This window comes from Triturus cristatus, chromosome 3_2 (genome assembly GCF_964204655.1).
Source record: "Triturus cristatus chromosome 3_2, aTriCri1.1, whole genome shotgun sequence".
NCBI lineage: Eukaryota > Metazoa > Chordata > Amphibia > Caudata > Salamandridae > Triturus > Triturus cristatus.
The window spans coordinates 575,098,826-575,124,019 of NC_140584.1; the positions used below are offsets into that span (position 1 = coordinate 575,098,826).

Genomic DNA, 25,194 nt, shown 5'->3' on the forward strand with positions numbered 1-25,194 from the left:
GTAAGCGATTTCTTGTCTTTATGGGGCCATGTGTTTAAACACATGGCCCGATAAAGATAGGAAACCTTTTACTTCAGCCGGAAAGCGGACGAGCCCGTCCAAGTAGGCCGGTCGAAAAATGGAAAAGTCTACGTCACAAAGTGCTCTTGCCCAATGGCTGGCCACCGTTTAGCATAAACGGTGACGCTAGCCAATGGGAAAGAGGGACAGTGCTTGAAGCCCTTTACAGAATTACCTCTAAATCATTAAATCTCGCCAGCGAGACTGCACATGCGCAGCCCACGCCGACCGAGACCTAAAAAGAGAAGAAAGAGAAAAGAGACTACTACAAGAGTAGAGTTACAGACACAATCACTAGATGGCAGAATAATGCACAGTATGTGAATCCAGAGAAGATTCACGCTGCAAAACATCAAAGAGGACATGCACTTTGAACACAAAATCGTGATGAGAGATCTTTAAAAGGTACTTGTATGAAGCCTAGCGGCAATACTAGATACCCAAGGAAGCTACATATATGGTTTTATTCCATTACATATTTGGTTAATAACTTTGTCTAATGGATGGTTTGAATAACTCAGAAGACTCTTTACCAAGTGATATGCACTCAATAAAAAAGATCTTTAACTAAGATTTGTCAGAGGTCTTCATTTTAAGAGGATTCGTAAATAATGACACCCTACCAAAATTCTTCATTTCCATTTATTTATATCAAAATAACCATGGAGTCTACATACTCTCGTCACATTTATGCAATCTAAAATAACATTATGAGTTGGAACTGCCTTGGACTTCTCCATATTCAAATCCAGAGTAAAAGGGGAGCAAACTTTATAACATCTTGAGCATTTTGTAAACCTAGCTCCTCGTGGTAATAGTAGTGTGGAGAGCTCATTGGTAAAGAGCACAAGCAGGCGCAAAAAGTATTCTCCTCCAATTGCGAAATCTTGGGATCTGTGTACCCGCACAGTTGAGGACAGTGGCTACAGGTTTACTGTCTAAAATTGGATGCAAGATTAAAAATGGCACCTATCAACTGGCAGAATATTTGAAGTCTAGCGGCAATACCAGATAACCAAGTATTTCTGGAATTAAATACTACTCTCAAGTATGAAAACTGGGGAATTTGCATCAGCGCTCTGTTAGACACTGCACATCCAACCACTATTAGAACCACAAGTCAGAACACACGATTTGGTTAAATTTGTTTCAAGGTCTAAAAAAATCTTCGATAAAGGAGAATAAAGGCTTCTACCAAAATCTTAAGGCTGTTGGGTGTTCGGACCGTTAAAAAAGCATCACTGGTTGATAAAAGAGCTGTATAGGTCTTGAATCTATCACTTGCACATTTAAATAAAAAGGAATTGAAGTTATTGCTATACAAAATAAAAATAAGGGCAAATACACAACCTTAGCACACACTATTTCTATTTTAAAAGAATCTGTGAGCTTACGGTTGTGACCAAATCTAAGATGTTGAGAGATTGGAGTGTAAAACAGATATGTAATGGGAATAGCAACATCGGTCTGGGCTAAATGCATCCAGGGCTTACACCTATTTACTGGGTAAATGCGCAGGGAAGGTTTGTGAAGGACAGGTAGACTGGGAATTCTTTAGCCATGGTATATTTACCAATAATAAGATGGAAATTTGGGCATTGCTCCACGGGATCAAAGCCTTTGTGAAAACCATACTGGACTTAAAACAGAATTTGGTTATTAACCCATTCCGAAAATGTAATACAAAGAAACCAGCCCACCACTATTGACGTATAATCTATAAAAGACATAGGCTACAACAGCAAGGTTCAGCTCGGCTGCCCTTCCTAAAAAATAGGAATAATTGTTGATGTAGCCCACAAACTGGGAAATCTAGTTTACTGATACTGTTGAACACTTTAGTAAACTAAGGAGCCCAGAAAGGGATACTTGACTTAAATAGGTCCATAGGTACACCATCTGGTTCTGGAAGCTAGCCAGGCGAGCTTAACATCAAGGCAAGAACAACATCCTGATGATTAAATTATATATCAATAGCTTCAACTTTAGAGCCAACACTCATGCTATTAGACTCCTAAGGAGTACATGCTTTGGAAGCGCATCAGCCAACAATCAGCAGAAACATGGATTCCCAAACTCAAGCTATGTCTGTTATTCGACTTAATACAATTACAGTGTGCCAAAACAATTTAGAATATTTATGGTAACATGCAGCCATTACCGATTCCCATAAGTCTCTTTAATCTCAGCTTGCCTTCATTTTAAAGGGGCTCTATATAATGCCACTTCCACCTTAATCCCTGGACTTCTTGGAAAGAGCTACATGAAGAAGTCTGTTCACAACAGAACAAATAGAGTCGAACCGTCTAGAGGTACTCACATCTGAAGCATGCATTGGTTTAGAGACGGCCTAACCCCGGACACTTCATTGGCCAAACGTGACACGTTTTATTGGGACGTTCGTGAGGTTATTCCCCTGTGATGTTCTGTTTTAACTCTGGATTATCTTTATCGACACGACTGGTGTCTAGAGCAACACGATCACTAGAAAATATATTTATCCTTATTGTTTCAGGAACAGAGTATTCTGTCCTGAGATTTTTGGCACTTTCATGTAGGTGTACCCATGGACTAGAGTTCATCCAGCTAACAGCTAGGGTATTTCCTCTATACTTGTTGGACAGATCTGTGAGATTCCCTCCTTTTTGTCCCCCGTGCTCCATTCCACTGTGAAGTTTGGAACAGCTTGCACAAGTGCCCTGACAATGGTGTAACCAATTTTGGGGTGGTCACCGAAACGCACGTCGGCGCAGGTTACCACAGGAGCGCACCAGCTTATGTTAAATTACACAATATTTGATTAAGCAGTGATTGATCCAGGCACGTGGTTTATCTTGATTAGTTCTATATGAATATATGTAATAACAGTGTGCCGAGCCAATATTGAAAAACATATGAAATATTAATCTGCTTTTTAACATCCTGATGTATTGTCTCTTGCTCCTGTTTTTTGTAATTCTGTTTCTGTATTTGTACTGAGGATATCTAAGAAGCTATATTACATTGTGGGGCAGGTAATAGTAGTTTGTCTATATTTTGAGTGATGTGAGAAGCGAGTATGTTTAGATGTGGAGTTTAAATGTTATTTGATAGGGGGGACGGAAATTAGATATACAGGTTATCCATTGAGTATTAGTGCTGGTTATTTTGTATTTATTGAAAGGGTTTAAATCCAAATGTATTTGAGAATTTTGTATTAAATATTTATAAAAATGTATGCATCAGTACATTTATATATTTTATTCTATATTTGTGCCTTGGTCATTTTGAGAACATTCAAACTAGACAATATCAAGATATTCCACTTCCAGCTATCAGTGGCAGGGTGGTTCCTTTTTAGTTTGATTTGATTATTATGTTGGTTTAGAGACGGTCCTTTTAATCAGCTGATTAAAATCTGTGACAATATTCTCAAAGGCTAGACATGTTGAAATAGTCCATACTATTTCAAACTGCTCCTAAAAAAACAAGCACTGGCATAGCCAATAGGTCTCGCCTTTGGGACCTTACAATTGTTTAGTTATCCAGCACAATATCCTTGGTGCAACAACATCAACTGTTGCATGGCTAAACACTTATAAGGTCCCAAAGGCGAGACCTATTGCACTGCAAAGGCTTGTTATTGTTGGGTACACTTGGCAAATTCTTACACACCAAAGGACATGTAGGTGCAGATACGTACCCCCGTTGCCACACAATTACCGCGGTATTGCGAGCCACATTTAATATTACCCTCATATCATCGCCATATTGTGAGAATCAGTCACTCATGCCAATGTCTGAGTCGTCGGGAGGGGGGGGGGGGGAGCATGTTTCCCCGAAAGTTGTTCCAGTTCCCCCACACTCGTGCCCACTTTCGAGGGCATGCCCTGTTGATAAAGACTGCTTTCTCTGCTACCATGGCACTGTCAAGATCTCGAGTCCACTGCTGATGGGTCGGTGCAACTCGGGCACCCCAGTGTCTTCCAATGTACCTTTTAGCTAGGGTGACGCTGAGTGTAGCCCAGCTCTGCGCCGCATGATTAAGGTCAGTGATCCCACACATTAAGTAGACACATTCGGGGCTCGGGAGGGACTTCAAACCCACATACCTGGGTGATCGTTGTCATAACAGCTCTCCAGTAGTGTGAGATGTGAGGGCAGTCCCATATTGTATGATGGAAGGACCCAATAAGCCCGCAGCCCCTCAAGCAAAGTGGCGTATCAGCCCTCCCTATTTTATGCATTACCGATCTTGTATAGTAAGTTCTATGTAATATTTTTAGCTGCACAAGTTTTAACCTGGAAGGGGTTGCCACCTCCCGTGGGGATGCCAGTACTCCTGTTCATCCATTTCCCCCACCTCTGCTTGCCAGCTCTCTTTTAATGTCTGTGTGGGATCTTTCTGATTATTTACCAGTTTTCGACAAGTGAGAGAGATTGCCTTTTTGGATAGCGCGTGTGAGTAGACTGTCCTCGAGCGGGGAGGACTCAGGAAGATCTGTTCCAGGGGGTATGTTCTTAGTAAGGGCATGTCTTATTTGAGTGCATCTGTACTGTTTCTTGCCCGTCATTTGATACGTTTCTTGTAATTGTGCAAAGGGAACCACCGTACCCTTTTTCCATAAGTCGCCGACTTTGGAAATACCGATAAGATCCCATCCAGTGAAACCTTTGCATGTGCGCAACTTGCCGAGTCTCGGGGAGTCCCACAGTGGGGTATGCCGCGTAATCACTCCCTCCCATCCCAATGCGCGCTGCGCTGTGTAGCAGATTTGCACGGTGTGGGCCGTGGGTCCAACTAGCGTGTTTTTCTTGTGCTTATCGTACAGTGCTTCCATGGGACCATTCACACCCAACATGAGCCTATCTAGGCGCAGAGCTGGCTCATCCTGTGGGGCGTGCAGCCACATAGATTGATCACTATGAGCTGGGATGCCCAGAAGTATAACCGAATGTTGGGCAGGGCGATGCCGCAGTCGTACCAACTGCACGTTAGTTTACTCAAAGCTATCCGATGAGGTTTTCCCTCCCATAGAAGGCCCACCTCCGCCTCAATGGCTTTAAAATACGAGTCGGGAACCGGTGCGGGGGCATTTTGTAACGCGTATAGGAACCTGGGGAGGGCCATCATCTTGAACAATGCCGCTCTCCCCAGTAGTGTCAATGGGAGTGAGTGCCAGTTTTTAACATCGTCTTTCAGTCTTCGCAGCGGTGGGAGCAGATTACGTTCCATGAAACGTTCGTGATGGGGTGCGATATTTATACCCAGGTATTTGAAACCGGTCTGTGTTATCTATATCTCCGCTCCCCGGGGTAGGATTGGGGGGGGGGAGGGTGGGTGCCCTGCAGTGTATATAGCATTGATTTGGCCCTGTCGATGGTATAGCCGGAGACCCTCACATAGGACGCGCAAATGTCGAGTAGGCAGTTAATGGACCGTCTCGGATGTGTCAGGTACAGTAAAGTATCGTCGGCGTAAAGGGAGATACAGTCCTCCAATCCCGCCTCCCACCTTAATCCCGAAATCACTGGGTCTCTCCTTATCCATGCCGCGAGCGGCTCCAATGCTAGGGCGAACAGGAGCGTGGAGAGGGGACAGCCCTGCCTGGTTCCCCTCCCCAACGGAAAGTCCTCCGAAAGGCGCCCATTGACCGTCACCTGCACCAGTGGCTGTGCATAGAGCAGCTGTATCCAAGCACAAAATGTGGGTCAAAAGCCCATGTGCCGCAGCACCGCGAACAGGAAGGGCCATTCAACCCGGTCGAAGGCCATACTGGCATCTAGGGAGAGTATCACCGCCTCCTCTTGGATGTACGGCGCCCTCGCCAACACCCCATGTAATCGTCTAAGGTTCATCGCCGTGTTTCTGCCCGGCATGAAACCGGATTGATCTGGGTGTATGAGTGTCGCGAGGTGGGGCTGTAGTCTAGTTGCTAATGCCTTAGCCAGTATTTTCACCTCCGTGTTAAGAAGTGAAATTGGTCTATAAGAGTTGCACTCCTGTGGGGGTTTACCAGGCTTAAGATCGTAACAATCGTTGCTACCCTTTGATCACGGGGGAGTGAGCCCGCTGCTAGGCTGGCCTGATACATTCGCAGCAGGTGTGGCACCAGAGTTTCCGACTCCCTTTTGAACAACTCCACGGGGACGCCATTGGGTCATAATGCTTTCCCTTATTGCAGCCCTCTAATAGCAGCTGCAATTTCTTCTCTTGTGAGGTCCGCCTCTAATGATTGCACATCCTGCGGCGTGAGTTTAGGGAGATTTATGCCGATTAGAAAATCTAAGTTTTCTTCTATCGTTGTGGTGGCTACTAGAGTATACACGGCTTCATAGTTGCGTGCAAACGCCGTAACGATGTCATCAGGATCTACTATCATTACCCCACTACATAATTGGAGTTGTGCAACCCACCGGCTGGCCCTTTCTTTTTTCTCCAACCACGCTAATAATTTGCCAGACTTGTCCCCCACTTCATATATCTTGTGCTGCGTCTTCATGATGCGTGCCTGAGCTTCCTCCCACATCTGATCCCTGTAGGCTTGCTTAATAGGCTAAGGGGGGGGGGGGGCAGTGTCCTCGTTGGGATCCGCAGTGTGGGCGCCCTCCGCGAGTTCCATCGCCTGTTCTAATGTCAGTATCTGCTGAATCATGTCTCGTTTGTGGGCCGTGACCACAGAGATGGCCTGGCCACGTATGACCGTCTTGTACGCCTCTCAGAGTGTGACTGGGGAGGCCACCGAATATTCATTCTCCTGAAAGTATTGGCTAGTGGTCCTATGTATGCCTTTACGTATGGTTGGTACCCTGATGTATCCGGGGTGGATGGGGAAAACACGTCTCCGTCCCATGAGGTGTGGTGCGTACAGTATGTGGTGCGTACAGTAGCAGTATAGGTGAGTGATCTGAGATTCCCCGAGGGAGGTGTGTGATGTCTTGTATAGTGCCCTGAGCAGTCGGTGTTGTGAGGAAGAGATCTATCCGTGAGAGACTGTTATAAGCGCCAGAGTGGTACGTGTACTGATGGTCTGTTGGGTGTCGCATGCGCCAGATATCCACCAAGCCCAAGGCCTGGGTGAAGTCTCGTACGATCCATGCGCTTGCCACCGTCCCCCTCGATAGGCATCTGTCCGTGGCATCATCCATTGTGGCATTAAAATCTTCCCCTATTACCAGTTCTCCAGGGGGCAGGTCTAACAGAAATTTGCCCAGGGCTGGGAAGGCAAGTGTGTGAAGTGCCGGTGGTATGTACACAAACAAAATTATACACCTTCCCCTCCCACTGACATGAGGCCGCCGAAAAGCGCCTCTGGTCATCTGTCCATGACTCATTCACTATTACAGGGCAGCTCTTTCTGATCAGGAGCTAGACTCCTCGAGATCCTGAAGTAAACTCTGAGTGGGTCACCATCTTGAACCTCCATCTATCCAGTGCTTTAACCGCAGTGCCCACCAAGTGGGTTTCTTGTAAAAGGCAGACTGACGGGCCGTGCCTCCTGAGATATTGCAACACTAGACTCCGTTTGATCTTATTCCCAAGCCCATTCACATTCCAGGATATTATGTTCAATGATTTGCCCTGCATGCGCTCATGATCTAACTGTGAGCCTGTGGTCCCCGATAGCATTGTCTAAGGAATTGTAAATGCGTTACTGGATAGGAGGCTTGAAGCCACGGATTGGTAAGCCTGTGGGAAATCGGTCGTGTGGCGAAATCTACCTGTTGTAATTGCACTTGTGTGTTTGTGGCAACCAAAACATTCCTGAACAAAAACCAACAACAAAAAAGAAAACCAATCTCCCCTCATCACCCCCCTCCCTGCTCCCCTGCCAGGCAGACCCCCAACTACCCGCCACCCCAACATTGCAGAGAGCTTCAATCCCATTAACCAGTACTTGCGTGCGAGGGGAGGAAGTCCGGAAGCGCCCCTTTCGTTCCCCCACCTGACGGCAAAGAAATTTTGCCGTGAAAGTAAATTTTTATTTTGTTCAGCGGAGCCGATCCCGGGCCGTGGACGACCACTTGCCCCGAGCCCCTTATTCCCTGTAGTTGGATTGTCCCCAGATCGGTGGCAACCCACTGATACGGTCCCACAGGTGCGAAGCGGCTGAGATGTCACATTGCAGTCGCTGTACTCGAGGGAGCCCCTTCTTTATGCTCTCGTCTGGAATCTTGATAGTCGTCTTCGTCTCTGAGCCTCTGTCGAGCCTTGTCTATACGTCACGGTCCCCCTATGCGCCTCCAGCCCTCGAGCCATTCCTGATCTTTTTCCGGTGTGTCAAAGAACCATGTCTTCCCGTCAGCTACCACACGTAGTTTTGCAGGAAACAGCATGGAGTATGATAACTCCCTGCTTCCGAGTTCTTTCTTAACCTCAAGGAAGCTGCGCCCGTCGTTTCGTAACTGTTGCTGTGTAGTCCGGAAAGAATGAGACCACCGAGTTCTGTATGCGTAGCGGGGGGACCACCCGGGCCATCTGTAGTATAGCGTCTCTATCCCGGAAATTAAAGATGCAGGCCAGGATGGGCCTTGGGGGAACCCCAGGCTTAGGTCTGCCTCCGGGCACACTATGCGCTCTTTCCACCGAGAAGAATGTTGAAAGCCCTCTGGGCTTAAGTCTATTTTTTATGAGGTCTTCAATGTAGAGATCCATTGCCTGGCCACCCTCGCTCTCCGGAACGCCAGTAATTCGCACGTTATTGCGCCGTGAGCGCCCCTCCTGATCGTCAAGTTTGGCCGCCATGCTCTTATTCTCGGCCTCCATTGGCTGACCTTCTTTATCAGGGTATTGGTATCTTTAGTGAGATGTCGTAACTTTCTCGACCTCTGTAACCCGGGCGGTAATTTTTTGAAAGTCCGCCCTGAGGAAGGAAACGCCGAAAGAAATGGACCCCACCGTTGTCTGGGCCTTGTTGAGGGCAGACATAATATCCTCCAGTGTTACCTTGGCTTGCCCCTCTGGCGGTGGTGTTTTTTCAGATGGGGCTTGTCGTTCCGGTGGGGCTGGGAAGTCCTTAGCAAAGGCATACTTGTCGATCTTGACCTGGGAGGTCGCACTTGATCCTCTGCCCTCCTCCCCCATTTGCAGCCAACAATCAGGACCCAAGCCGGTAGTCACCGGCGCCTGCCGCGTGTCTCTGTGGCACGTGCGGCCTGTCGGCTTTCCCCGCTGTGTCCTACGTACGTGATGGGTGGCCAGTGATGCCCTCAGCGTCAGGTGTGGGCCGCTCAGCTCCCGGGTGAGGTATGCGCCGCCGGTATCTGCCCCCGACACCGCCTGTGGGTTCGCTGAACTTTTGTCTCCTCACTGCCCTGCTCTTGAGCCTCATTTGCAGATGTCTTGGTCATTCAGAGCGGTTGGGTTTTACTAGCCAGCGGCTCCACGAGAGAGATACTGAGAGAGCGACAGAAATACAGAAGGTGCTAGAGAGAGACAGGGCATGATACACAGACAGAGCTGCGATAGAGAGAGCTCATGAGTGATAGAGGTATTGAGAGAGTGACATATACGCAGAGTGCAAAGTGATACACGAGAGAGAGCGTAAATAAAGGCAGCGCCCCCGGACGGGAGCGAGGTCCAGAAAGAGGGACAGGGGAAGAGTGCCACGAGTAAGCGCTCGCAGAGGCACTGACAGGGAGAGTTTGAAGGGAGGCCGGGTCGGGCAGCACTTCAACAGAACCTTGCCCCCTCAAGCCAGAGAGCAAACATGCATCTGTGTTCATATGCCAAACAGACGGAGGCACTGGCACAGAGGGGCACATAGAGTATCCATGCAAGGAGGGCAGGAGACCAACAAGCAGCCACTGCGCGCCTGCTAGACTGCAGACATATATAGGCCCCATTGCACACAGGCCAGCAGCCACACCAGCAACAAACACACAGCTTCCATAGACAGTCATTATTCACACATCGACCAGCTGGGCGTCATACAGTGCGCATCTTCAGCAAACCATATGTAAAAGAAAGTTCCTATAGGCTTTGTCAGCGCTGGTAAAGAACGGGCTGCTGTTTGTGCAGATTTCGCACGCAGGGCGTGTTTGAAGCCTTCTGTGAAAGATTAGAGTCTTGTGGGGGCAACCTCGCAGCAAACAAGGCTCCATTTGACATGAGGCTCGCGCTGGGGCTTGAAAACACGTCCTTATCAGGGGATGGTTCTAACCGGAAGCACTATCGGTGGGGGAGGGCCCTGCAGGGACACCGAGGGGGTACTGCAGGCAGGAGGGAGACCTAGCCGTTTATAATTTGAAAGGCCATGTGTTGTAAACAAAAAAAGCACAGGGAAAGAAAAGCGCTTTAGGATCAGTTTAACTGAAATATTTTGACTAATGCACCTAACAATAATTTGTAAATGGACTGCTGTAGGAGGGGCCTTGGGGGGAGAAAGGGGTCATGATTTTTAGTGTCTGGCAACAGACACTTTTAGCTGTTTGTTGTGAGCAGCACTAAGTCATACTGGGCTTCAGCAGAGTAATGATCGTTAAACTGTGCCACTGACTTACCATTAACTATTGGTAATACAAAGGATAATATAGTTCCTACCGTCATTTTATACTCTACAATTTCACATGCATGCAATAATGGCTCCAGCCTTTGTCAACTCTGTGTGTTAACTGCATGAATTTCTTTTGAGCTCACTGATACAATGCAAGATAGACTTGCAAGCTTTGTTAATGCTTGTTTCTTACTGCTTTCGGATGCTTTTTTTATTCCAGCCTCATCTTCAGGGGCATCGGGACTCAAGCCCATCAAGTCAAACCTGGCAGAAATATGAAAAGAAACACCCCAATTCAGAAACATTATTGCACAATTTCCATGCAAATTCAAGACATGGTGCAACACTGAAGGGGATGAACAAACATCCGTATGTTCAAAAACCTCTGCAGATATATACTATTCCCTGCAACAACAAAAAAGACAAAGAAAATTTTCCACCAACCGGTTCCAAATTGATCTGGAAAACATTAATTAAACTGAAGGACATACTATCCTCACCAACCAAATGTGGTAAAAAACAGACAGATGTAAAGCAAAACGTGATCAGAGAAGTCCTTTACATCTTTGATACCTCCTTTCTTCTGTGGTCCATCCTTCTGTCTTAAAGACAATATGACTGGACATCAGAGACCAAAGACACCAGAGTCTGGGGCCAGGCAGTGCCTGGCACTTCTGGACATGCTGCAAGAAGTACTCCTTTGTTTGATCTGTTGCCTTTCAACACCCGCATGATGAGCAGATATCATTTATGGGGTTGAGGTAGGGCAAATAGTTGGTGGATAGGGTATCAAGGGTAATGAAGGTTCACTTAAGCTGTCACAAAGTTCAAAACATTTCTAACATTAAATAGAAAATGTTGGCAGTCTCTGCTTAACACAAGGGCCTGATGTTTTTCACAGAATATTTGCATCACACAATAGCTTAGATAGAAGCCCTAAGGTCAAGGCTTCTGTCTTTCATATTTAGTGTGGAAGGCTAAGTTATATGCCTTGCTCCAACGAAGTGTTAATGAGGAGATGGGCGAACAGAGACTGTAACCTGCCACCACGGTAAATAGCACCAGGGTTAAGGATGGCAGAATCACAAACACCTGCAACAAGAATAATAGGCCTGGATAGCAAGGCAATGAGTGGAGAGCCACAACCATTGAAGCGTCCTGCAGAAAACTAGGTGAGCCAGAGTTGTAGTAGAGTGCCTCAAATTCTCTACAGATTACCCTCTAAGAATATCAGTCACTGATCTGGTTATGGCTCAAAGCAGACCGATAAGTGTCCACACTTGTGTGTGGACACAGGCACATCAATTACCACTACAAAAGTAGACTGAACAGAAACACCATCCATATGCATGCTATGAATCATTTCAAATGTTAACAGAAAATAAAACAATAACAACACTGACCAGGACGGCATCACCATCTTCATATTGAGTGTCACTGGAATTCTCGGTCTATAAAAGAGGAAATTATGTCAAAATAAGGCACGGTTAGTAGATTCACAGCAACTGAAGGGAGGGCTGCATCGCAGGATTTGTGTATACGTAATGGACACTAATCGGGAAATGAAACTTGTGCAATGCAACTAAAGTGTAAAGATACACACAGCATAGCATTTTCTTATTCACAGTTAGGCCCAAAGCACTTTCTGAATGATTATCTAAGTACGTAGTTGTTTTGTATTATGTATTTAGTGCTTCATATCCACTGCAAAGGTGTCAACACTCAGATTTTCACCTAAATTCTAGGTTCCCTTCAAAATGAATGGATGAAAGATTACTGTTTACAGTTTGGCCTATATGGGCATGTTGGGTGAAGTCCATGCGGCATGGTACTGTGACTATCCCTGCACATATGTGTGGGTTGTTGCAGATCGTCATGCACACATATTTACAGTCTTTAGGAATGGACTGCATATTCGTCGGAAAAACCACAGATGCACCAGAAGGGGCCCCAAGGGTGGGTATTATAAGGAGCCCACTCACCAGTAAGAGAAGTCAGCATCCTAGAGATGTAGGTAAAATCATCAAGGGAAATTTACATGGAGTCTACACAGGGGCAAGGGATACCAACCTAACTGGGGAAAAGTTAAGCCAATAGAAAATTCAATAGAGTCCACACAGGAACATCAAACACCAAACCTAATTTGAGAGCCAACAGTGCCATCAAGGGAGTAAATATGTAGTTGTAAACAGGGTCACACGCATGAATGCACCATTAAGCCATAAAGGTGGGGATACTAGATAAGAGTTCCCTAAAGACACAGCAATACTGGATATTTATTTATTTATTTTATTTTTGACATTTGTTAAGCGCGAACGAATACCCGTAGGCGTCTCGGCGCTGTGCGGATATATGTGTGGATACTACATAGGAGCAGAAAAGCCCTACCCTAGGAACAAACACACACCACAGTCTATGGGGTCCTTCAGTAGCACCAACAGAACATATAAAGTCAGATTATTGCATGTGAAAAACAAAAATTAAACTCCAGACTAGGACGATTATCACATGTCCTCGTTACCTCTTCCTCATGATGCCACTCTACAAGTGTTATGTTAAGATATTTTTAACGTGCATGGCATCCCAGAGACTGGGTGTCCTGGCAAAGATCCAATTTATCAGAACATGCCATGAAAAGAAAATGAAAAAGGGTCTATTGGAAGAGCTAGGTGTTTAGATTTTTTTTGAAAAGAGGACAGTTGGTCTCCTGACCCAGCAACTTCAAACTTTCCCCAGAACAGCACTCAAGTCAGCCCAAAAATAAAAGCGAAGGGCAGATTTAAAAGCAGCAAAGAATGTAATCTTCAGGCTAAATCCAATAATGGTAATGCTAACAGCCAATAGTGGCAGTAAATAATAAGTGTGAAATTACCATCAGACATTCAATTCTCCATCTTTTACTAACAAATGACACTTTATCAAAATAATTTGTAAAAACATGAGGGAGATCTAAAGAGAGCTCAGGAGAACGTTGTACCTCAAGTGGTGCACCACGTTTTTTCGCAAATGTGTTACTACATAGCCCTTGTACTTCAATGCTCTTTGTCGCATTACGACTGTTAGCTATATTACAACCATTTAATCTGACCACCAACTGCCACCTGAAAGGGAGACTATTTCCCCTAACTGCACATATCAAAACCGGTCACCAATACTGAAATAGTTTTTGATAGGACAGCGAAGGACATTACCCAGGCACAATATGCATGACCCTAACAGTTACTGAGAGCATCTCCGAGGGGCCAGCTGCTAGCAAACTAGAATCAGTGCGCAAAGTAATCATTGCTAGTAGCAGCAGCGGCAGATACACCGGCTATAGTGAGTAAAACAACATATGATTGCTCAAAAGTGCAGTATCTATGAATAGGCAGCAGATGGAGAACTTGTGGCTGCGGTATGCAAAAAAACAAAACTGTTTCTAAGAAAGGATATGTCTCAGTAAATTGAAATGGTGGGCAGTACTTGAGCTTATATTTGGTGTTAGAGACATACTTACGCATGAGGACATATATACTTCACATAGGGAAGTCGAATTGCAGACATTGCTTCAGCCCAGCCATGTCTGAGGAGAGAAAGATCAATTCACAACACTGTCTGGCAATATTGACATAGCAAATGCTAAAATCATTGAAGGACAGAAGATCAGGGACTTCGAAGAAAAGAGAGAAGCATAAGAGCTTAAAAATAAGAGCTGTACAACGTACTCATTCTGCCCATTGATGCCACGTTATACCTTGTGATGCTGCTCTCTCTCTCTCTCTCCTTTAAAAAGGGCTCTATAAGATTCAGGAGTAAGATTAAGGCAAATAAGAAGACAACTTTACTGGTTCTCCAGCATCCATATCATCACAGAAGCACAAGGTTTTAAGTTTGTACTCAATCATGCAGCGTCATTCACTACAAATGATAGAGGGACTCAAGGAAGGAAGTGCATATTCAGTCATTGATATGGAAATTGGAATGACGCTGCTATATGGGATGTTCTTCCAATGTTCTAGCACAAGCATTTATACCTTTTACTGCCCCTGCCTAGTACAGAGACTGTAATGCCGGATGGGAGGGGACAGAGGGATCATTAGGAAACTGCACTCGGTTTTTAACAGTCTTGTTTTTACACAGCTTAGCACATGTCCCCAGAAAGAATCAGTTTGTGCCTGCCACCCTGCGTACGAAGGTATTGCAGACCCTATACCATACTTGCATGACCCCAGCACTCTCATATGCTTAATGTTAGACTCCTGTGTTTTGTCCTCAATGCACTGCCTACAACAAATAATTTCACAGGGGCCAGGCCAGCTTAGCCATGGATTTCAAGGAACTTTTACCTGCAGGTGCCAAGTGCCACTGCACCACTGCCTTCCACAGGATCAAAGATAAGTCAGAAGGAGATCTGGGGCTGTATTATAGATAGGGTGCACTTTCCCTATTTGCGCCATGGCGCGCCTTAACACAGGTGCGCCGGACGCAAAAATGCAAAGTGCGCCCTATTACACTGAATGTGCTGACCCTTGGGCAGCCACGAACTCGCATTTAAATGATAAATGGAGCGACTTTGAAGCAGTCACTCCATGTTTCACTGTGCGGGCAGCATCTGCATGCACTTTGAATAAGGGAAAGAGATTCCTTTGCAGACGGGTGCAGAGTGGCCCCTTCCCGAGAGTTGCCATCAGGGGGCGCACTGACAGTGTGCCACTTTTAAGGTGGGGCACGGTCAGTGTGCCTCCTGATGCTCAGTTGCCTCTGTGCCTGTGTTGTGTCTATAATATGGCGTGGGCACAGAGGCAAAGGGATTCCCTCATTTGAATAGGGCCACACCACCATGCAAATGAGGGAACACCACCTCGTGATTGCGCTGTCGCTTAATTTGCGCCAGCGCTATTTTTATGACAGAAGGGGCCACATAAGCTCCTGCAGCCACTTCTGTAATATCAAAGTGCCACGGGGCGCACACAGTGGGCGCAAATGCCCGTTGCACTCCCGGGGCACTGCTGTATTACAGCCCCAGGTGTGCATCAGTGTAATCTACATCAGAAGTTGTGTGCAGAGTGTCTACATTTTTCTGTTATGTTAGAGAGAACGTGAATGTGCCGTGTGTTGTGTTAGCTATCCCTGACAGTGTTCCTCTCTGGAAGAACATTACCACTAGCCTATCAGGGAATCCAATGCAATCTGTGTCTCCACTGCCATGGGATCCTGGAGCCATATAGTATGTTCATTCTTTGCATACTATTGGCAGAATGGTGTCAATCCTGGCCCTTGCAGATTTGTATATTGTAAAAGATGCCTGGTTTTGATTCAGTTCATGGGATGTGCAGGTTAGTCAAGGTGCTTGATCTAGTTTTTTTGTATACACTTGGTGCTTTTCATTTTGTAAATAATGGTTAATTATTCCCCAGCACCCACCTGAAGAAAGCCAGATTTGTTTTTTCCACTTTAGAGGTTTCGCTTATGTAGTTCTTCCAGACACTCGACTAACATTTGTACAGTCCATGAAGGACGAGTACTATAAATTCAGCCTTCAGGGGCCACTTAAAATTCCATGAATCATACATTGACACTATTTTCTTAGTGAGACTGCAACAGACTTCAGGAGTGCTGAATCATAGGTTATGGAAAATATGAATGCCAGAAAGCAAGTTACAGGTAAGTTACTAATTCTCTATTGTTCATATATTCTAGATTGACATACTTTAAGGACATACTACAAAGCAGGGATTAGACTGGGAAGGAAGGGAAACAACCTGTCTATCGAAATATTATTTAGAATACTCAACTCCTCTTAGAATTCCTTAGTTTAGCCAGCATACCTGTGAATCATACAGAGAAAGTTACGAATTGTACTTTATATTTAGCTTTGAGAGCTGTGATACTGAGGACTGCTGAAGTCGTAATTTATCCCTAATAGAATGTACTATTGCTCTGCTTGGTAAAAATTCCTGGTCTTCAAACCTAATGTGAAACACAATCCTTTTGAAAATACCTTGTCTGGACGTCCTCTTCTACCACAATAACAAAAGGGAAGAATGTGCCTCTACAAATCATGGCCCTGTTCACACAGTAACAAAGCACCATCCTTGCATCCGAAGATGCTAAAGATATTCAGTTCCAGATGGTTAGCGCCTTCAAGTATCAAAATGTTCTTCTCTAAGCATCCACTGCTGAAGATTTCCTGAGAAGGCAGCTTTCTACCTATCCAGGTTAGGATCGACCTATTTCCAGCAAGCACAGTGGGTCTTCTAATAAAGGCAATTACATTCCATGGCATAGACAATTTCCTCTACTTGGGAAGTTGCTGCCCATTCAAGGTGTCTGCTCTCCACCTGATGAACAGAAATGGGGCATTTGTCTTAAAATGTAATAAAGCCCTCCATCTCGATTGATTATCTGCTGCATTCCAACCCTGGAACAACCGATTCCCGCCTACTTCCAGTCCCTGTATGTAGATATGCATAAAGATGACGAAATCAAAGCCTTACTGGAATCCGAACCCTCTATTATATATGAGCCCAGTTTTCATCAGAGATAATCAAACATCTTGTATAAAGAGGGCACTACCATAATTTGTCACTGCATTGCATGGCACTAAAAGAAACAAGTGGATTTCTTTTTTTTAATGAGACAAATAGATTTCTTTAGTATTCCATCCGTTAGTCAAGTAAATATTTTATAAAATTTTATAACATCGGCAAAGATACTGATATCATCTGCTGGCTAAACTACTGCCCGTGTCAGACACTAAAAGCTGCAGAGTGCCCTACAATGCTTTTGTTAGCCCAGCTTAGCCCATATTCACAAATCTGATACACAGATGTCAGTTTCATGATTATATAACTTATAATCCATGGACAACACTTCTTAGTTTCAAACAGTGCTGCATATCACTCCTTAATCTTAGATGACAGCGCGCCATGTGATTCTTGATATTAGGAGATGATGTATTATGTCCTTCCCTAATTACATACTGTGTAATTATTTATCAATTCCCAATGACATAAAAAAGACTACAGAAACCTTCACCTGGATGGTGCTCTGTTTCGATTGCTCATGTACTGTACTTCCATCAATATTCAAAAGACTGCCACGTGTCCTCAGTGCAAATAAGGATCCAAACACTCACACAGAACTTTAAAGAACTAACCAGGAAAACAACTATAAATCACAATAAGCAACATTCAAAAAGGAATTCAACTGCAACAGCCGATGCAAAAAATCCTGATTACATAACCTTCGTTTCAATGCAGAACTTTTGATAACAGGTGCTTAACACAGTGGCAGCTCTATGGAACTCACAAAGGTGACTGAGGAAGAAGCATGGGGTAGCGAAGACACACAGTAGACCAAATTATTTTAACAGTATTTTTTAAAACATGCAGCGCATAACTCTATCCAATGGGTTAAGGAAGTCTTGTGAATGCATCCCGTGTTCTCAGCACAGATGATTGATTTTCTTAGACTAAGTCTCATTGTTCAGAGAACATATAAAAATATACATAGCAAACACTTACCCGGTGTCGCCCAATCCATGTAAGAAGATTACCTGGGGATTAAAGAAGCAAAAGAAATATACTGAGACGAGAGATTCAAAGCCAAAGTTGTTGGGGATGATGCAGGCGTGCAAACTCACTCATTTGGTTTAAGATGCATTGCTTTCATGAGGTAAACATGCTGTACACAGACAAAATGTGTTGTGCCACCTAGGGTGAATGGCAGCCAGCCTTCCCCATCACAAGTTACAAGAAGTATTCCCGGCTCTCCCCACTGAAACAAAGTTTTATTACTTATAGGTTTGGACCAGTAGCAGATGTCCTACTGTTCTGGATAGACCGGTCACTATCGAGGGTTCAGAACTGCATAACATATAACTCAATTAATCCAGTAGTCATACAGAAGGAAAATGATTGCCATCTTTATACAGTCTACTTAAAAGGAAATGAGCAAAAAATCACATTTTAGAGAGGTTGTACAGCACGTGAGACCCAATGTCACCCAATATACACTACTGTCTACAAGATTGGATGTCCACTGTACTTCACCTCGCAGTATGTTCAATATTTCACCCGATGGTCTGCAGGGCCACTTGTTTAATCATGTTTAATCATACTTGCAGCAAAGTTTCACCCCATTTAGGCTGCCTCTTCGCTGTATCGCACTGGGAGACGAGGAAAACAAAGCTATAGCACTATGTCCAAAATGAAATTTCCTACTGGACTTGCAGGCCAGTACAGTGAAAGCCCTCACCATTTTGAAGCCACTTAAAATTGTTTATCTGTTTTAGGCTACAGTCTATCGGTCTCACCAGATAAGCATATATCAAAAAAATCCAATGCACATCTGAATACTCCTCCACCCCAAACCACCAGTCTGCAGAGGGGTTTGCTGAAGTTCTGACAGTCATGAACATCTACAAAAGCTAAGTGCCAAACTTACTGCTGCTGTTTCCCGCTCTGTGCCGGAGATAGTGACAGCATCGGCGAGGAGAGGCACAGACATGTTGTTACCGCACATACAATGAGGGGGCTGACACGTAGGACCTGCCAAAAAAAAATTATATACATTCAGCATAACTTTGAGCTGCGATTTATGAGCAAAACACCATGCTAGACTTCCACTTCTGCCCTCAACATCACCATCCTACCCCTCCACCTCTGCCCCCAACTCCATCACTGGAAAGATTACAAACGATTTCCCACTCTACTAAACGCCCAAATACTAAAGACACTACTTTTTCCCCTATACACCCATAACTACCCTAAACACGAACAGCAAGCACTTCTAACAATGCTCACAAGAATTTGATACATGGCTGTCAGACATGCAGGAGTGGGGGGTGGCGGAAGAAAGTCGTCTGAAGATAGTACGACAGACAAACATGCTGAACATGATTTAGAGTACTGGGGACACATGTTGGACGCGCTGCGAATGCCAGACTCACAACTAAAGCCGGAATCAGATAATACACAAAGAACACAACCAAACACCTCTTTGTCACATACAGAGACCTGGGATAGTCCGGACACCCGTGCGCAGTAGAGTCAGATATTGCTAAGCAGTGGGGTCCCCTCCCAAACCGACCAAATAACCCCCAAATGATGGGCAGTTGCCCGGTCCCGCAAAATGGATAATTAATGGTTTGGTAACCTGAATATTTAGAGCGAATTCCGTCACCAGTGTCTGCTGCGCATCGTTATAGGGCTTTTGTTTCCTCATACTGTATGATTCTTAATACTGTAATTACTGCACATGGACTATGAGCATAAATGATGAGTTGGTGAGTAACCCCTGGTGCATCACGTAAATTGCATGGAATCCTTGTTGATGGCCCATGGGCAGAATACGAGAAAATGTAGAATTTAACAATTTCTGTGACTAACAATGCAGTATTATAATAAGAAAATAAGTTTAAAATAACGCACAGGGCCATCACCAAGCAGAATGATCTACAAGAACATCACACTTTACCAGAACTCCACCACAAACCCTACCACATCTGTTACGAAGCACTGATCCTTATATCCCAACAAACCAAAGTTATTGGGGGATGTATAGTTTTTAATTCTTTGGAGGCTCAGGAGCTGCAATTTGCTGCTAGACAGCTCTTTTTAAAATACGCATTTTCAAATACACACACTCTTTTTTAATTTAGAGCTCCAAGACTAGTATCCGCCATGTTGGAACAGTAATCTATTTACGGTGTCAAGATTGGTGCCCACCATCTTGGAATAGCACGTAAAAAAAAAAAAAAAAACCATGAGCAACTATACAGCATTGTTCTCGGCCAGCATAGCGTCATGGAACGCACACGACATTTTGTTTATTTTCCCTCTTTTTTTGGCTAATGCTACAAGAAAATGGCAAAAACCATTAGTAAAGCTAACACCTCTGCTGAAGGTGAGGCCTATTTCCTTTACCAACACTTTTTTGTGCTCTTTTTTGGGTCCAGTCTCATTGTGTCCTAAAAATCCTATGGCAAAACAGACACAGGCTTGCAACCCGTTACCTACTGCATGCCCAAATGCCAGGCCATGCTCTAGTGAGGCCAAGAGAATAGGACTTCACCATAGTAACTGTTCAGGTAAAGTACAGCGGGGTCCTCTACTTTGGTGGCCTAATCTAAGTCACCTTCAGCTGTGTTTGTCTAAGCTTGGACTTCAGCATCCAGACAAACCGCCAGAATTCAATTGGCTTAATAAAAATGAAGAAGAGTGTAGTACCTATCAGCCACAGTTGTAACACCTAGCACATACCCCTTAGTAAATGAAGAGGAGGCTGGCTATGGTCTTGTGCACAAAAAGTGAGGAACAAGTGCTTGAATTAATCTCAGACATTGGTAATCACCCCGGGTCGCTTCCTAGACTATCTTTTTTTGTGTGCTCATTTATGCCTATACAGACATGGATCACCCATACGCAATTCAGGCTCGGCCCTAATCCATAAGGGACAGCCGAGTTCAAATTACAAATGTGTGTCCATTCTAACTGGGAGCACACGCACTTCTGAGTCATTTTAAGTTACATAGCACGATCAATTTGGGACCCATTTATGGGCATAAACCCTCCTACTTCGGTTTATTCATTTAGCAAAAAAATAAAAAGTGATGGTTGAAACACTCGAATTAACGTCAGAACCTGGAAGTCACCCTGGATAGCATCAAATAGTTTGTTGGTGCTATTACGTAGAAGGACCAACCATATGCATATCAATCTTGGCCCTTCTCCAAAAGCAACAGTTCACCACGAACTGCTAGGCCGTGCCCCTCTGAACAGATAAACAAGCAACTCACACTGTTTTGAGACTTTTGAACCTCACTAGCAAGGTGCAACAGGATTCATGCACCACTGTAAGCTTAAGGCCCAGATTTGGGTTTAGCCCCTCCTACACAGGACTTAGAAAACTAAAGTGATGGAGTGATTTCTTGAATTAATGTCAGTTACTTGTAATCACTTTGGGCCGCAATTCATTTCATCGTTATTTAGCCAGTTTGTGACATTAAGTTATGTAATGTTATTTTACTTGTTAAGGGACAATCACCACTGTTATGGAATCTCAGTGCATTTCCTATCTGGAAAACCTTTTGTGTGGATCTAGGAATCGATCGAGCAGGAGGAACTGTTTTATAGAGCATGTTTGTTGGTGTTTTGTTATTTAAGGCTTGTATAAAGCTTGTTAACAGTTATGTTACAAAATGGCGTGTTATTGTGAAAATAAAGAAAGCACTATTTTAGAGCGTCTAAGTGGTGTTTTAGCTGTGTGAGGGTTTCAAAGCACTTTCTCTTTATTGGGTGTTGAATGTTGCTTATTGGCTCACAAATTGTGTTCTATGCATATGCGGCAAAATCCGCTTTAATGCCTTGTTATACGATGCTCATCATGTAAGTGTGTATTAGGTTTGTGCTATCTCTAGGTTTCTATGGTGTATGCTGGTGTGGTGCCTGGCAGTATTGTTATTTTGCAGGACTTACCAACAATAAGTTTCTAGAGAGGTACTATAGAGGAGATGGTGAGAGGTTTCAGTTTCGTATGTACTGTATTACTATTCGGAGGGGAGATAAGAACAATGTTGTGGTGTGCTATGTGGGGGGCAGAGTGCTGTCTGAAATCTGATGAATGGATTATGGAAGATAAGTTGGTTGCGTGCAGTAAGGGATGCCTACAATGTATTGATTACAGACAGGGGACAACTATATGAAAATTACAATAAAATGGAAGGTCTAGTTTGACTTTTTAGGCTAAATGCTCTGTGAACAAAAACAAAAGCAACCCAGGCCACTTTTAGCAATGTTGGGCCTCATCAGCGAAGCTTCAGTCCTATGGCCTAGCAAGCTCTTGGATCCTAAGTGGGACTTATACCTACTGTTTATGGACCTACTCATAAATCATTATAAGTGGTAATGGGATGCTTGAATTGCTCTCAGTCATTTGGTAATCATTCTGGGCTGTATCCAAGTGTCACAGTGCAGTCAAAGAAAGCCTTCTACATCCCTTCGAATCTTTCGTGCCCATCTTCAAACAAACAGACAGACTATCTTTGATTTGTAATTCAATGACGTGCTCAGGTTCAGACAGAGGTGTGCTTCTGGACTCCATTCACTATCTCTTTCTAACCACCGATCCCTGGCTTACCTATTCTGCTGCGTTCTTCCTGTTGCAACTAGACTCCAAAGGTTGGCTTTCGAATATGAACTATTGCTCGGTCAGCTTCTGTTGTGTAAGCATTCTGGGGCAGCTTTTCCTATTCACATGCCTCTCCCTTTATTTGCTCTCTTCTTGGCCTACATTTGCTTGCCCCCTCCATTTACTTTGTGGTGGAAGCATTAAGCGCTTTACTAGTAACCAATGCAACATTATAAATTATTTTTACAACGGTAGTTAAGATAATTACTTGTCTGATGCATGCAATCTTTAAGTAATAATGGGGGAAACGGCTACCACGTAAGAGAGGGAGAACAGCAACTGATCCAACATTTACCACTGCATCAGGCTAAACATTGAGGAGGCTATTGCTCCCTTGGAAGGAGTAAGAGCTGGGCATGCTGGGAGCTCTGCTCTTCATAGTTACCAAAAGAGGGTCTGAAAACCCCGAAACAAAGCAACACCAAGCTTCTTACAAAATATATGGACTAACCCGACTCCTGTGTCGCTACAATCCCAAAAGAACCCATATACCTTTATCAAACTCTTCATCTGCGCTGTTCCCCACCAGCTCCTTTATCCCCTCTTACGTCTCCTATTTTTCTTCTCTCCCCCCTCTGAGTTTTAATTTAGCCTTACGTCCCCCTTACCTACCCTTTAATTTCAACGTTTGCTAAAGCACGCTCTCTCCCCATTTTAAGACACTCCATCCACTTTATTATTCTCCTCTCGACTCCCTTTCTTCTTCTTTGTAATTATCTATTTCAATCCACCCCACATAGGACCTCATGCTCTCCATTTCTCTCCCACCCTACTGTTTCACTCCGTTCTTTCGTCTCCTTTCATAGGTAACTTCCCCCCCGTCTTAACCTTTTTTTTCCTTTTTGAATTCCTATAGACCAATCTCTCCCTTCTCGCAGACCCCCAACCTTCTCTTTTTCGGTCCCTACACCATTATTCTTCCTCTCCTTTCATTCCCTCTCTTCTCACACCCTCTACTCCCCTACTGTCAGACCCCACCCCCATCCTCTCGCTTTCAAACACAGTTGCTCACCCTTTCTGAAAATCCCTTTCTCTCACCTCCTCTCGCCTTCTATCTCCTCTTCTCTCCTTTCTCTCACCTCCTCTCTCCACAGCCTAACGCAGCGGAACTTCCGCTTACGTCTGGGTCACGCGGAGGTTGCGCCGGTTCCTATAGTAACGTCATCATGGGTATGGGTCTCACGTCTCCGAAAGAGAGCCCAAAGACGAGAAAGAACAATGGACATAGAAGGGGGACAGGCTAAGCTCCGCTGTCCTTCTTCTATGTCAACTGCTGAAGTTCTACAGGCGATGCTTCCGGTCCGCCTTCTGTGTTTACTTCCGATTTTGTTTCAAGTCATGTCTCACAGTGTAAGCGATAAAAACAATCATTGGCATAGCCAATAGGTCTCGCCTTTGGGGTCTTTTAAGTATTTAGGCAGAGCAATTAACTTTGCAAAATGTGTTTAAGCTGTGCTGTTGAGAATTGTGTGTGCTGTGCTGTTGAGAATTGTGTGTGCTGTGCAGCATGCTTAAAAGTTGTAATAAAAAAGTGTTAGAAGCATTCCTGTTACTTTATATATGAGTATAAATGGTTGTATGACTTTACAACGCATTCCTTTACCACGCATGCGTTACAATGCGAATGCCATCACCACGCATATCCTTTACCACGAAAATGCCTTTAGCACGCATACTCTTACAATGATTTTCGTTGGTAAATTATGCATGTTAATGGCATTTTCTTGTTAAAGGTTATCACACTAAAAATCTCCCTTTTAAATTTACCCCTGCGTGACACCACCCCCTCATTCCCCCTTACCTCTCCTCTCCTCGATCTTCCTTGGTGACTTTTCACATCGTTAAGAGGAAGCGGAAGTGTCTCCACATCTCTCTTTAAATGACGGAATCAGGTGCGGTTTTTTTTATATTTTATTTTGGGGGGTGCCCCCCAAGCCCTCTTTTTTAATCCCATGTTTTTTTGTGTGGGGGGGAGACCCCCCTTTTTAGGTCTCGCCTGACCCAGCGCATGCGCTGGTCTGTCGAGACATTTTGTGAGGGCTCCAAAAAGTGCCACCATTGTAGCCTAGAGCTACAGTGCATGTGCGCGGCCGTCGCGCTTTACCGCGATTACTTTCACTTTCGCCGGCGCTTTGATGTTTGATCGCGATCACTTTCGCGCCGCACGGCCGCTTTGATGTTCTCCGTGAGGCTTCAATAGATTGCAGCAGTTAAAACAAGCATTGGCATAGCCAATAGGTCTCGCTTTTGGGACCTTATAAGTGTTTAGTTATGCAAATGTTGCATGGCTAAACACTTATAAGGTCCCAAAGACGAGACCTGTTGGCTATGCCAATGCTTGTTTTCTTTTAACTTTACCACACATGCCTTTACTACGAATTTCGTAGTAAAGGCATGTGTGGTAAAGGCTTTTCGTTGTAACCATGCATGTGTTGTAATGCATGCGTGGTTATGGTTATGCGTGGAAACGGCCGCGTTCTAGTGGCCA

At 44.5% G+C, this 25,194-nt stretch overlaps 1 protein-coding gene across 3 annotated transcripts in view; it reads right to left on the reverse strand.

The window, feature by feature from the left end:
- LYPLA2 (lysophospholipase 2) overlaps nt 1-23,914 on the reverse strand; it is a 69,545-nt gene extending 45,631 nt beyond the window's left edge. Inside the window, exons 1-6 of one of the 3 annotated variants that reach the window (XM_085648314.1) lie at nt 23,786-23,914; nt 18,963-19,066; nt 18,041-18,072; nt 14,032-14,097; nt 11,939-11,986; nt 10,729-10,799 (exon numbers count right to left, since the gene is read on the reverse strand). In XM_085648314.1, coding sequence (XP_085504440.1) covers nt 10,729-10,799; nt 11,939-11,986; nt 14,032-14,097; nt 18,041-18,072; nt 18,963-19,040 — 295 coding nt within the window. In that variant the 5' untranslated portion in view covers nt 19,041-19,066; nt 23,786-23,914. Of the gene's footprint in view, nt 1-10,728; nt 10,800-11,938; nt 11,987-14,031; nt 14,098-18,040; nt 18,073-18,962; nt 19,067-23,718 lie in introns of all 3 variants that reach the window. The other 2 variants (XM_085648313.1, XM_085648315.1) reach the window with 2 other exon arrangements.
- Nucleotides 23,915-25,194: the final 1,280 nt, after the last annotated feature.